General features: G+C 36.2%; 1 protein-coding gene across 1 annotated transcript in view; it reads left to right on the top strand.

Annotated features, from left to right (window-relative positions):
* The first annotated feature begins 47 nt into the window (after positions 1–47).
* LOC128211543 (U5 small nuclear ribonucleoprotein 200 kDa helicase-like) overlaps positions 48–14,983 on the top strand; it is a 29,164-nt gene continuing 14,228 nt past the window's right edge. Inside the window, exons 1-20 of the mRNA XM_052916454.1 lie at positions 48–184; positions 780–943; positions 1,218–1,389; positions 3,003–3,192; positions 3,422–3,480; positions 4,132–4,236; positions 5,112–5,264; positions 5,593–5,692; positions 5,914–6,131; positions 6,413–6,586; positions 6,831–6,968; positions 7,303–7,458; positions 7,744–7,914; positions 8,299–8,357; positions 10,476–10,734; positions 11,247–11,458; positions 11,812–11,992; positions 12,333–12,540; positions 13,225–13,403; positions 14,740–14,892. Coding sequence (XP_052772414.1) covers positions 140–184; positions 780–943; positions 1,218–1,389; positions 3,003–3,192; positions 3,422–3,480; positions 4,132–4,236; positions 5,112–5,264; positions 5,593–5,692; positions 5,914–6,131; positions 6,413–6,586; positions 6,831–6,968; positions 7,303–7,458; positions 7,744–7,914; positions 8,299–8,357; positions 10,476–10,734; positions 11,247–11,458; positions 11,812–11,992; positions 12,333–12,540; positions 13,225–13,403; positions 14,740–14,892 — 3,096 coding nt within the window. The 5' untranslated portion in view covers positions 48–139. The remainder of the gene's footprint in view (positions 185–779; positions 944–1,217; positions 1,390–3,002; positions 3,193–3,421; positions 3,481–4,131; positions 4,237–5,111; positions 5,265–5,592; positions 5,693–5,913; positions 6,132–6,412; positions 6,587–6,830; positions 6,969–7,302; positions 7,459–7,743; positions 7,915–8,298; positions 8,358–10,475; positions 10,735–11,246; positions 11,459–11,811; positions 11,993–12,332; positions 12,541–13,224; positions 13,404–14,739; positions 14,893–14,983) is intronic.

Here is a 14,983-nt window from a genome sequence, read left to right as displayed (position 1 = left end):
ATAACGAATCAAGGACATAAGCGACTTACGTTTTTCAACGCCACCTGTCGGACGCGACTAATCGACGAATATTGTACCGACATTGATTTACAATTATCAAAGTTTTAGGCTAAATACGCTCTGATCCTCCGGCCTGAAGATGGCTGACGCAGCGGCAAGATCGTTGCAGTATGAGTACAAATCGGTAAGGACATTTCTTTCTAAAAATGTATAATTAAGGTGTTTGTCATGTGTTTTCGCGATGCATTCATTTCCAATAAATGAATAATGCAATGGGCTCATTTCTAATCTAGTTAGTATGATAGATTTCTATTATAGTTAGTACGATAGAGTTTTTAGATAATTGCATATAAAATACTTAATACCTAAATTTTCGAATTAAATTTTTCATTGTGCACCTAAAAAATGGTTTTTAAGGCCAACAGATCCCTACAGAGAAATGCATGTTCAACCCTGAAGGGATCCGTTTGTATTTATAAACAGTAAATTCTCAATCCACACAGAGTCCAGGCTTTGCTAATTAGCATGTTACAAACCAAGTAAACATATGTACTATGAACGTCAATAACGGACTGTTACACCACTATTAAATTCCAGACTTCCAGGAACCACCCATTTTCTATCATAAGTCCACCAACATATAAACAACCAGTCAGACTGGTTGTTTTTGTGTTGGTGGACATAAGATAGACAATGGATGGTTCCTGGAAGTCTGGAATTTAAGAGGTCGGGAAAATAGCTCTCTTAATAATTATAACTTTATTATTTTTTCCTCACAGAACTCCAATCTTGTGTTGCAAGCAGATCGATCCTTGATTGACAGAAGGGCACGAGATGAACCCACAAGTGAGGTGCAGTCCCTTACTGGGAAGTTCTCGGGGAGCAAAATGGGCGATAAAGCACAGAGAACTAGACCCCCTCAGATGGAGGAAAGAAAAGCAAAGTAATCCATGTTTCAAATACTCTTTATTCTATTCTACTCAATTGTAAAGAATTTTAAGGCAATATGGATTTGTGCATTAGTACATAAATGTGTGAAATATATTTCATTGAATCTTATTTATTTCTAAATGGTCTTTCTCTGAAATGCAAACTGTGCAGTGTTAAATCATATGACCTCAATGACTGTGAGGCAAAACATGTGGATGTTTTGTTAAGCTTCGGGAAGAAAATTTTCTTTTTTCGGTTTCAGTTAACATAACTTCTTGATATTTCAGGAGACACAAGCGAGACGAAGCCCAGAGAGACATGTTAAAGATGAAGGGAACCACACTTCTTACAGAGGGTATATCAGACCTGGTCGGTATAATGTACAGGCCTAAAACCCCAGAAACAAGAGGCACTTATGAGGTCCTACTCAGTTTCATACAGGCTGCAATTGGCGATCAGGTAATATAGGTTTCTTTCCTATCCAATGTGCGTTTTGAAAATCGCAGCTTTATTGATTTTGCAATTGATCTGGACGGTAGTATTAGGGTAATCTACATTGAAAGTTTTAGAACAGAACAAAAAATGGTTGTCTTGAAAACATCAAATCATCTTAAACATAAAGTAAGGCCAACATCATTGAGAAATGTTAGTGAGAATCAGCCTAATTATTGTTAATTTACACTATTTAAAGGCAGTGGGCCGTTACAGACTTGGTCATAGACCTCAAAACTTAGGCCAATGGATCTGGTAATCTTGATTGTTTTACCAGACCAAATCAAAGTTTACCCATACAGTGATGTGACAGTAACAATAAAATATCAGCTTTATAGATTGTCAAAAATTTAACAATTGTCTCATTTCTACAGGGAGTTTGATTTTTTTCCTTTTCATGCATTTCACAAAGTGTCCTTATTCTCAGACCAAAACAGTACTGGACAGGTAATTTTCACCAAACCTGCCTTAATTTTACCTTTTTATCCCCCGCCGAATCGAAGATTTCGGGAGGGGGATATTGTTTTGGCGTTGTCCGTCTGTCATTTTGTCCGTCCGTCTGTCCGGTACCATATCTTAGTAGGCATTGATCAGAAAATGTTCAAACTTGGTCAGAATGTTCCCCTTGATCATATCTCGGCCTATTTTAAAAGTGGGTCACATGGGGTTAAAAACTAGGTCAGTAGGTTAAATCTTAGAAAAATCTTTGGAACATACTAGAGGCATTATACATGGTCAAATATTCATGAAACTTTATCAGAATGTTTTCCTTGATGAACTCTTGGTCGTAAATAAAACTGGGTCACATATGATCAAAAATTAGGTCACTAGGTCAAATCTTTGAAAAATCTTGTCGGAACCATATCATGGTAATGATTGGTCAAGTTATGTTCAAAATTGGTCATGATGTAAACCTTGATGAAATATGACCCACTTTAAAAAGTGGGTCACAAGGGGTCAAAAACTAGGTCAGTAGGTCAAATCTTAGAAAAATCTTTGGAACATACTAGAGGCATTGTACATGGTCAAATATTTATAAAACTTAATCAGAATGTTTTCCTTGATGAAATCTTGGACTTATTTAAAACTGGGTCACATATGATTGAAGATTAGGTCACAAGGTCAAATGTTAGATTTTTTTTGGCCGGAATGGAAATGATTGGTCGGATTATGTTCAAACTTAGTCATGATGTACCCCTTGATGAATTATGGACCTCTTGTAAAAGTGGGGCATATGGGGTCAAAAATTAAGTCACAAGGTCAAATTTTAGAAAAAATCTTTGAAACACATAAGAGGCAATATTCATGAAACTTAATAAAACTGGTTCCCTTGATTGTTGTTGAATAGTTCGAAACTGGGGCAGCCATATTACATGTTAATATAGGAGTATTCCACCTTCTTTTCATTTCCAAATCATGAATCTTGCCTAATCAGGCGGGGGATATCAATTCAACGAATTTGCTTGTTTTTTATTATGTTAGTAAGAATTTCTTTCAGTCTGTTCTTACCTTCAAAAAGAACCAATTTTTCTTTATAGTTTATATACTTCATTGCTCAAGTCCTTATACCATGTTTTCAGCCTCGGGATATCCTATGTGGTGCAGCAGATGAGGTGCTGACTGTTTTGAAGAACGACAAAATGCGTGAAAAGGAGAAGAAACGAGAAGTAGAGGGCCTGCTGGGAGGCCTTGCTGAGGAAAGGTTCGCCCTGCTTGTCAACCTCGGGAAGAAAATCACAGACTGGGTACAGGAGGAGAAAATGCAGATAGGTGGGTTAGGATGATAGCCTTACTGCAAAGTGTATACATAAACAAAGCCGGGATCTCAGTTATTATTTGAATTATAAATTGGTGATATGTTTCTTGTTTTCTGTGTTTATTTATTTTGATAATTCCTTCATATAGGCATGTAATAAATGATGTCTTAATACAGAAAAATGATAACATGGTGGGCCTTGATTGATATATGTTTGACTACCTTCATTTATTTATTTTTCAGAGGAAAATATTGATGAGACCTATGGAGTTAATGTGCAAATTGAAGAGTCAGATGAAGATGTGAGTGTATCAACTTTTTACTGTACAAACATGAGACAATAGCTATTCTGACAGTTAAGTTCAACTGTATTTAGCTTGTAAAGTTTAAACAAAATGAAAAAATGATAATTTCATTATAGCCTTGGTGTCGGTGTGTAAAGATTAAAAATGATTGCTGACATATTATCCAATTTGATATTATCCATATACATGATACACCGTAAATAGAATAACACACTTGGGCTAGTTCTAGAAGAAATTTATTAGACTTGTTTTAAGGTTGATAAGGGCCCAAAATATGGCCCTTGATTGACCTAGGAACTAAGGTTAAGTTTAAGGGCAACTTAGGGTTTTAACTCAGATTTAATTTTTTTTATATTCAATGGACTTAATTCTAAACACAGTTGTTCACAGCCATCACAAAATTGGGTTATATAAATGCTTATCAACCAATACAAACTATGGCTATTATAGTTATTGACTTTTTATGTTGTTTTCAACAGGCACATATTACATCATAAATGCATTCATTTCTAGGATAAAGCGGCATGTAGTCGAGCATGGTGTCCTATGACAGCTCTTGTTGAAAGTGCATTTAAGAAATTCTGTATTCAAGACCTTGAATTTGTTATCCTCTCTCTATATATATATATATATATCGCGGGATTACAGGATGATGCAGATGTGTACGGTGAGGTGCGTGAGGAAGATGAAGTGTCCGATGAGGAATCAGGTGGAGAGGAGGCCTATCACAGTGGAACGTTGTCAACTGGTAATGTAAGTATCCTATCACAGTGGACATTGTCCACTGCTATGTAAGTTGCTTACCTCAGTGTAACATTGTCCACTGTAATGTAAGTGGTAGTTAAGCAACAGCCTGAAAAGTGCAACTTACAATTGTAGTTTTTTAAATTAGAATGAGTAAAATCTGTATAAAATTATCAATGACTTTATAGTATAGCATTAAATCAATTGTGAGATGTAATTCCGCATGGACAATCAGCATCAGCAAGTTGTTTTGACTATTGAACAGTAGAGCCACTGATCTCACAGACTTGAAACAGTAGGAGTCCTGTTTTTGACTACTGGTTATATTGCAGACTAAGGCATGTGTAAAGTCACTAAAGAAATACTTCCGCTAAATTACAAAGGAAGAACTTCATAAGCAAGGTTTCATACATATCGATGGCCTCACTTCAAAATGCCGAAGCTGCTTTAATTGTTTCGGAATGTTCACATCACTAAAATCATAAAGGCAAGCCGCATCTAACTGCAAAATGCCGAGTAAATAGTCCAATGGGAAAATGGTGTTGCATAATGTGATCAAAATGTTAAGCAATGATTGGACATATCACAGAGAAGCAAAAATGCTGAGCCTTCAGAAATTGAAACTACAAAAATTGTGACCGGCATTTTGTAAAAAAAATGTGTGATCAAATTACCAAGATTAAATTTATACTAAAACCATTGCAACTTCGACATTTGGAAATGAGGCCATCGGTATGTTAGTCTTACCTTGTTAAAAGGTAGAGAACATTTGAGCATGACATCACTATGACCAGGATGATTCAACCTGAAGGAAACATACATTGAGAAGATTATACTTGATATTAAATATATTTTGATAACTGTTAACTCCCTTGTTTTTCTAGCTTGGAGGTGGTGAACGTAGTAGTAAGGGAGACTCAGGGCTGCACCCTCGAGACATTGATGCCTTCTGGCTTCAGCGTAACCTAAGTAAATACTATCCTGATGATCCCACCATGGCTCAAGCAAAATCCAAGGAGGTTCTAACTATTCTAAAGGTAGTTAAACTTTTCTTTCATTCTTTTTTTCTTCTTTTGTAAAAAAACAAATATAATTGCAGTTTGGAGGCCATTGATTAATCAATGAGGGCATTGAAACAATGCTTTTTGAGTTAGCATTACCCTTTAAACTGTATTTCTGAATATCATTTACACTTGTGATCCTATTATATTTTTGTCAAATCCAGGCTTCTGTTAAATTATTGTCAAATCCAGGCCTCTGTTCAATAATTGTCCAATCCAGGCCTCTGTTATATTCTTGTCAAATCTAGGCCCCTGTTAAAATATTGTCCAGTCCAGGCATCTTTTTTATTCTTGTCCACTGCAGGCCTCAGGAGATGACCGTGAAGCAGAAAACCAGCTTGTAATGTTGCTGGGTGTAGATGCCTTTGCTTTCATCAAGATTCTCCGCCAGTTCAGACGCATGAGTAAGTTGCACACAACTCTCAAACAATTGTTCAAACCAAAGTGAATGAATAAATTTGATGAGATTTATAAAATTATATTCTTGCATTCAGATGCAGTCTGCTGGTATAAAAATGCACTGATGCAATTTAATAAAAGTACTTTAATGATGCTCCTGTATGATTTGTGTGGCACATGCATAGTATGAGTTTGTTTATGTCTAGCTTATGTACAATTGTTTCAGTCCTATACTGCACACTACTCGCACAAGCACAGAATGAGACGGAGAAAGGGGAGATTGAGGGAAAAATGGAAAGTGAGTCAGACCTGAAGACGATACTGCACGCCCTTCAGGCGACGGAGAAAGAAGATATTGTGACGGAGGAACGGTCCCGACGAGACCAGGCCCGGAAATCTCGAGTAGCTGCAGATATTGAGGCAATGGATACAGATGATGCTCAGGTATTAAACATGTTTTATCAGTAGTTATATAAAGTAAAAGTTTTTATCCGGACTTTTGAAGTATTTCCAAATTTCTGTTCTATCAAAGTCTTGCGATCTGGGCTGTATTGGTTAGATCATATTGGGGACTATATACCAAATGTGCCAGTACAAAAGAGACACATTCATAATTTTAAAGTACATGTGGAGCACAACTACAAGCTGTTTTGTTCATTGGAATTTCTAACTCTAAAAGTAAAATGTAATCCCATAGCTTACCTTGTGCTTTTTCATCACTCCAGGAGCTGGGCTATGTAAACAGCCTGGACCTTGAAGACATTAGTTTCCAACATGGAAGTCATCTGATGGCAAACAAGAAATGCCAGCTTCCTGATGGCTCGTTCCGCAAACAGAGAAAAGGTTACGAGGAGGTCCATGTCCCTGCGCTAAAACCTCAGCCATTCGATGCTGATGAGGTATTTCTTAAGTATTATACAAATTCCACTTGAAGGCCTTAGGGCATTTCACTTGATTATATAAGATTTATTTCGCATAATGTACACCAACATGGTTAAAAAAGATAATTATACATACATAGATACAATACATATGTTATATCAAATGGTTTCTATTCTTGAAATGACTAAATCGTGATTCATTTCAGCTTGTGTTTCACAATTTGCCCAAACAGATTAGCTTAATCTTACTTTTAATTTTCAGTCTCTTGTGAAAATAGGCCACCTTCCAAACTATGCCCAGCCAGCATTTGAGGGATTTAAGTCTCTCAATCGAATCCAAAGTCGACTTTTCAAGGCAACAATGGAATCTGACCAGAATATTCTGTTGTGTGCTCCCACTGTAAGTGTCAATATAAATGTTATGGCGTGCTTTGAATTTTCATTTACCATTAGTTTGGCTTATAGTACAGTGATCATTTTTATGAATTATGTTATCTGTGTCATTGGTAAAAGGTACATGCCCACTTTGATTAAATATCAAACAAGTTTTTCAATATAATATTGTTTAAACTGGATGCGCCATAAAATATTATTTACTTATATCAAATACAGTTCATGTAACGTCTACTGAATTGTCAAGTTGAGCCCCTATGAGTAGCTCTACTGCAGAAGTGAACATAATCAACCATCAACAATTCTCAGCAATTTATCTTCAGACATAACTTGTTTTACAGGGTGCGGGAAAGACAAATGTTGCATTGTTGACAATGCTACGTGAGATCGGAAAGCATGTAAATCCTGATGGGACCATAAACAAGGATGAGTTTAAGATCATCTATGTGGCACCAATGAAATCACTTGTGCAGGAGATGGTGGGAAACTTTAGGAATGTGAGTACATAATAAGAGGTTGATTTTTTTTAATTAAAAGGACCTCATAGTCTATGGTGTTTCTGTTTTCCATTGCTGATGAACTGATTCCAATATGGTATTTGATGTATGGGTTTATTTACTAGTCAAAAATAACAATCAAATACTAAGATCAAATAAGAAAATAATTGAACTTATTGTCAATGAAAAGTTAAAAAACATATACTTGGACCTATTAAATTAGACTTTAATAGTAAAAAAATGAATCTGAACCCTGTTTAATCAATGAATACATTTCACCCCCAGAGGCTCAAGTCCTATGGTTTGAATGTTGAGGAGTTGACGGGCGATTCTCAAGTAACGAAGGAACAGATAAACGCAACCCAGATCATTGTTTGTACACCAGAAAAGTGGGACATTATCACACGCAAGGGTGGCGAGAGGACATACACACAGCTAGTGAGGCTCATGATCTTTGTAAGTATTTACATGTAATTTATGATTTCAAAATGGTACCCACAATATTGATTGCTTGAACCTAAGCCAAAGCCTAAAAGTAACTGGCCATTGTGGAAAAAAGTATCACATCACTCATATAGGGTTTTCAGTTGATTCTAATTAATTTGAAAAGTGTAATGTTGTAAGGCAGCCAGTTGTAATGGAACTTTATATTGTTATGTTTAATAATAAGCTGTGTTATTTTAATGACATTAAAATTAGAAGACACACTTTTATGGCATTGGTTTATTATTACATTGATACAGTCACATATCATTGAATCTGGCTAACAGCTATAAAAACAGGTGAAAAATAACCATAACATTTGATATGTTATTAATTTCATTGTGCTATGTGTTACAGGACGAAGTACACCTGCTTCACGATGAGAGAGGTCCGGTGTTGGAGTCCCTTGTAGCCAGGTAAGCAGTAATTTCACACGTCAGAGCTCAAATCTTATCTTACGAAATAAAAATGTTTACTTCTTGTAGTTGCCACATAATTTGCACCAAGTTTAGTAAAGTCTGGTTTGGGGGGTAAAAATGAGCTGAAGTTTTCCAGCAGTCATGAGTCAAGTCCTTAATATTTCTGCCTTATGGCAAGGTAACCTGGGCACAAAGTCATATAATTGTCCTTACTAAAATAGGAAAAAATATCAAAATGTTATAAAGTTAAAGAGCATGCATGTATAAAAAGTGCTGAATTTAAGAAATCATAGCATATTAAGTTAATTTTTAGCTCCACTGGCCGAAGGCCATGGAGCTTATGTCGTCACAGATTGTCCGTCGTGAGTGCGTGCGTGCGTAAACTTTTACTTTAAACGACATCTCCTCTGAAACTGATAAGCGGATTTTGACAAAACTTCACAGGAATGTTCCTTTGGTGGTCCTTTACCAAAATTGCTCAAATGGTTCCGGTCCATTGCACAATATGGCCGCCAGAGCTAAAAATAGCAAAATCTTTAAACGACATCTCCTCTGAAACGGTTCGGCAGATTTTGATGAAACTTGACAGTAATGTTCCTTGGGTGGTCCTTTATTAAAATTGCTCAAATGGTTCTGGTCCATTGCACAATATGGCCGCCAGAGCTAAAAATAGCAAAATCTTTAAACGACATCTCCTCTGAAACGGATAGGCATATTTTGATGAAACTTGACAGAATTGTTCCTTGGGTGGTCCTTAACCAAAATTGCTCAAATGGTTCCGGTCCGCTGCACAACATGGCTGCCAGGGTAAAAAAATAGAAAAACCTTTAAAGAACATCTTCTCAGAAACCGATGATCAGATTTTGATGAAACTTAACAGAAATGTTCCTTGGATGGTCCTTTATCAAATTTGCTTCAATGGTTTCGGTCCACTGCACAAGATGGCCCCCAGAGGTAAAAATAGAAAAACCTTTAAACGACTTCTCCTCAGAAACCGATGATCGTATTGCAATGAAACTTGACAGAAATGTTACTTGGGTAGTCCTTAACCAAAATAGCCCAAACAGTTCTGGTCTGCTGCACAACATGGGCACCAGAGCTAAGAATAGAAAAAAACGTTAAACTACATCTTCTCAGAAACCGATTATCAGATTTTGATGAAACTTGGGTACTATGTAAAAACAAAAGGCATCTTGCTTGAATAGACTGTAATAATATCAACATGGTTAGAAAAGAAATGCCATGCTTTAATAGCTTTGATTACATTTTACTACTGAATTACCTCCCTTTAATAGAAAAAAAAATAATGTTTTAATTTTTCACGTATAGCATCTTTAAATAATTTTTAAACAATAATAATTTATGAGTAAACATATAAGCATAAAGTTCTCACAAAAAGATTTAAAAACCTTACATTTATACATAGGAAAGTATATATAGACTGAACATTAAATTTCGTTTAAGTGACATTCTGAAAGTTTATGAAACAGCTATTTTTAGTAACTTAAATGGCCGAAAAGTGTAAGTGAAACACCAAGTCGATTCTATCTCGTCAGTTCTTGTTCAGGTTAGATATTTGCTTCATAATCTATTCAGATTAAATGTTTATTAATTGTTTAACTTTTAAGCATTATTTTGGGTCGATATTTATAGTTTAAAGGAAAAGCTAAAAATAGGAAAAACCTTTACACCACTTCTCCTCAGAAACCGATGATCAGATTTTGATGAAACTTGACAGAAATGTTCCTTGGGTGGTCATTAACCAAAATTTGTTAAATGGTTCCAGTCCACTGCACACCATGGCTGCCAGAGCTAAAAAATAAAAAAAACTTTATACGACTTGTCGTCGAAACCGATGACCTTTTTTCGATAAAACTTGACAGAAATGTTTGTTTGGTGCTCCTTGACTCAAATTGCCCAAATTATTTCGGTCCACTGCACAACATGGCAGCCAGAGCTATTAAAGTAAAAAATTTTTTTAAATAACTTCTCCTCAAAAATTGATGATTGTATTTCTATGAAACTTGACGAAAATGTTCGTTAGGTGGTCTTTGCTTGAACCTTTTGGCCAGTGGAGCACAGGCACTGATGTGCCTCTTGTTATCATATTTTTAGAACTATTCGCAACATTGAAACCACACAAGAAGATGTGAGACTGGTGGGACTGAGCGCTACTCTTCCAAACTACGAGGACGTCGCTACTTTCCTTCGTGTCGAACCATCGGAGGGGCTGTTTTTCTTTGACAACAGTTTCCGTCCCGTACCGCTAGAGCAGCAGTTTATTGGGATAACAGAGAAAAAGCCGGTGAAGAGGTTCCAAATTATGAACGAGATCGTGTATGAAAAAGTGATGGAGCATGCTGGGAAAAACCAGGTAAGAAGATTTTGAATTATATGCTCACAAGGTGAAGTTAGAGAGTTATAATATCAGATACATATTTATTTCTTCTTTTTTCCCAGCCATTTGTGCTGTATGTATGCTCGGGCGAGCCTGAGCAGTAGTAAAAGTTAAATCCTAAAAAACCTTTATCATCTATATGTATATGTGACATTTGTGTATAGTCCAAATAAACACTGCTCTCTGTTAATGTATGCATTTTTGTAGCAAAATAAATATAATGACTGCACTGGACGAAATTAGCACAAGCCTGCAAGCCCTTCACTGGTAAAATGCTTTCTGGACTAGCTCAAAGTCTGGGTTTTATTCAGCAGGGCTTGTTCAAAATTGCAATGTCAAGCAGTAGTATATGAATTCAGACTTGTTCATCCAAAAGATTTATTTCGATGACTGTGACTGTCAGAATAATTAACATGTAGGTTATATCCATTTGCATTACTAAAAAAAATGTATTCCAAGAGATTTTAAAAATAAAAATAATTTTATAGGTGCTGGTGTTTGTCCACTCTCGTAAGGAGACTGGTAAGACAGCTCGTGCCATCAGAGACATGTGTTTGGAGAAGGATACCCTGGGACTGTTCCTGAAGGAGGGGTCAATGTCAACAGAGATTCTCCGTAATGAATCGGAGAAGGTTAACAACCTGGAACTCAAGGATCTCCTGCCTTATGGATTTGCTATCCATCATGCTGGCATGAACAGGTATAGACAAGTCTGTTACAGGGGTTGAAGACAAAAGTGTCTTGTTCGCTATAACAATATGCATATGTGTAGTTTTATGATGAGGCGAATGAAAAAGCGTTGGCATCAGTTTGTGGTTTTCTTAAATGTTACCGGTTTATGTAATTACATAAAAAACAATTGTCTAGCGTTTGAAACATTTGTAACGCTGCAGACATTGCAATAGTTTTACTGGACCGAAAGTACACCCTCCATACTTACTTCTAAACCCTATCAATCAACCCCCACACAATTTTACCAGACGTGGCTACTGGGTCAGATGTATTTGTTTGCCTCGTCACTAAAGGTCAACTTTCATTTATTTAACCTTCCAGACTTGATCGTACCCTTGTGGAGGATCTATTTGCTGATCGTCACATCCAGGTGCTGGTATCCACCTCGACCCTAGCCTGGGGTGTCAACCTCCCCGCCCACACCGTCATCATCAAAGGCACACAGATATACAGCCCTGAGAAGGGACGATGGGTTGAACTTTCAGCTCTTGATGTCATGCAGGTTAGCAATATTAACATGAATTATCGACGCTGGCCTCGAGTGTTTACCATCCTGCTCACACTCTTTTTACACACACACAGTCTGAAAAAGGGTCAAGGAGTCAAATTGTACGCACTTTAGAATGTTTACGTAAGATTTAAAATGGAAAAAAAAAAATCACTATAAGTTTTTTGCATTACTTGACATATTTGAGGCAATGGATGAAGGAATCATATTAATCCACAATGAGATACAGTACTTATTAACATTTATTGAATTTATTTATTGAAATACATGTTTTTATTTTCACTATATTATTTATGATATTATTGTGGCATGAATGTTATGTTTATCTCGTCAGATGTTGGGTCGTGCAGGCCGTCCCCAATATGACACCAAAGGTGAAGGCATCATGCTGACCAATCACAGTGAACTACAGTACTATCTGTCTTTGATGAACCAACAGCTGCCCATTGAGAGCCAGTTTATCGGCAAGTTGGCAGATAATCTCAATGCCGAGGTTGTGCTGGGAACCGTGCAGAATGTGAAGGAGGCAGTCGACTGGCTAGGTAAGTGTTAATTAAGTATGTTTGAGAATCATTAATTTAATAGTCATCTACATACAAGTAATTCTTTTAGTTGTAACTTAAATCTGAAAATATGAGTCCCAGACGTAATTTACACCATATTATTAAAGTATGAGTTCATACTTCTTTGTTTGAGGTATGACTTTGTTTGAGGTATGACTTTGTTTGAGGTATGACTTGTCTAAAAAGGATAAGTCTGAAGCAAATGTATGAGTCAAGGGTCAAGGGAATAGTAGTGTCAACCCTGTGAAATTATTATTATCTAATGTTGAACAGGGCTGGGTATTATAACAAAAACTCAACATATGAAGTCATATAACAAACTAAGTATATATTATACTTATCAGCTACCTGATTGTTTTGTAACTATTACTGTCTTATCAGATTATAAAATTTTATGCTAAAAAATACATATACATGTTTTCTTGTGTAAGATTTTTCATGAAACTTACTCACAGATTTGCATCTAATCTAGATGTTAAGGTGTTCTAGGGCTCTTTCTTATAGAATAACCCACTAATACAGGAAATCCTTATACAATAGATGTATGTTCATTTGATTTGGCAAGTAAAGCGAAGTACTGCCAGAGAAATGAAGACTTCTGTTAGTCATTAATTATTTAATTGTATGATCAAACTATATAACTATAAAACTTCTTTCTTCCAGGTTACACCTACCTGTACATCCGTATGTTACGTCACCCGACACTGTACGGGGTGAGTCACGACCAGATGAAGGAGGATCCGCTACTACAGCAGCGACGCAAGGACCTCATACACTCCGCGGCCATGCTGCTTGATAAACACAACCTGATCAAGTATGACAAGAAGTCCGGACATTTCCAGGTTAGTTCTACTGGCTTCTTGAGGGGAAGGTTATGAAAATGTTCTCTGTTGTTTTAAAGATACTAGCATCAAGAACATTAATAATTATATCTCATACAATTGTCGACATTTTACTCAGTTCCGCATATTCTGATATTTAAAACACTGGTTTTTCCATGATGTTTCCTGTTCAAACAAAATACTCCATTTAAAATCATCATTTACGGTGATTTAAAAAATTGACACTCAGGACTTATACATGTATTTTCTCATTTGGTGTTGATGAGGGATACCAGGATGCTCATGATTAACAACTCACAAAAAATACTTGTACATTAAATACAGACAACGCGAAAACTTTTTTTTCTTCACAGGACATTGCGACAGGTAAACACTGAAAAGTTACCTGTCGCACCAAATTTTTACCTGTCGCAATGTTACAAACAGTATTCAGTTACATCAGCCTAAACCTTGATTTTAAGCCTCTTATTTAAATAAGTTTTGTAATTACCCACTATAACAGGTTTAGATCTTCTTGGTTAGATGTGTTCTACTATTATAAATTACACTTGAAAAAGAAGCTAAACATCGGGTAAAAAAATAAATATTTCGGATATAAGTCATTATTTTTTTCCTCCCTTTACTCCCAAAAAAACTCATATCCGGTTCGTCTACCCATGATCTAGCCAGATCTAACTCTTTTAATTCAGCTTTAAATTTAAGATATAGTACGGTTAAAAAATACTACAAGTCAAATTCAGACACAACATTTATATTAAATGCAAAAACGAAAATAGACTTCTTGTTATTGGCAATGTTAAACAGAGCGGAAAGAGTGTCAGCTCGGAATATTCATCATCATATTTAAATTAACACGATTGCCGGGAACCACTTTGCCGAAGAAAAAAATACATACGGAATTTTGTAAGGTCCGAACATTTCCGTAAAATTCCGTCTATTAAAAAGTATTAGAGTACGAGCTGAAATCGGAACCTTACGTGTTTTTTCGGCTTTTACGGAAACATGTGCAAAACTGGGTTTACAAATAGTGATACACAGATTAACACGCTGAATTATCATGATATAATAGTTAAAAATAACTCTGAACATTTATTTAGAAACTGAAAGTAAATTTTCCGAAAATTAAACGGTGCTGACTGTAATTTTTCACCGGACATTGTGACCGACCAAAGCAAAAGTTCCGTCGGTCAAAATGGAAATATACCGGACATGTCCGACTGTCTGACGGACATTCGCATTGTCTGTAAATAGTCATTCCCTTTCTCAAGTTATTCTCTGACTTTGCCAGTTTGCAAGCTGAAAACTCAAACGTTGAAATTCCCGGTTTATCTGCCAGGTAACGGAGCTTGGCCGTATTGCGAGTCACTACTACCTGACCCACGAGACAATTGCCACATACAACCAATTGCTGAAACCAACACTGAGTGAGATAGAACTGTTCAGAGTTTTCTCCTTGTCCTCGGAGTTCAAATACATCGCTGTCAGAGAGGTATGTATGGGTTTTAAATTAAATTGTTTCATTTCGATGTACTTATGTGTAACTTCTTCCTATTTATATATTGTTTTGGCTTTATTTTATT

Source organism: Mya arenaria, chromosome 12, assembly GCF_026914265.1.
Source record: "Mya arenaria isolate MELC-2E11 chromosome 12, ASM2691426v1".
Taxonomy (NCBI): domain Eukaryota; kingdom Metazoa; phylum Mollusca; class Bivalvia; order Myida; family Myidae; genus Mya; species Mya arenaria.
This window is presented reverse-complemented; position numbering and strand designations above follow the sequence as displayed.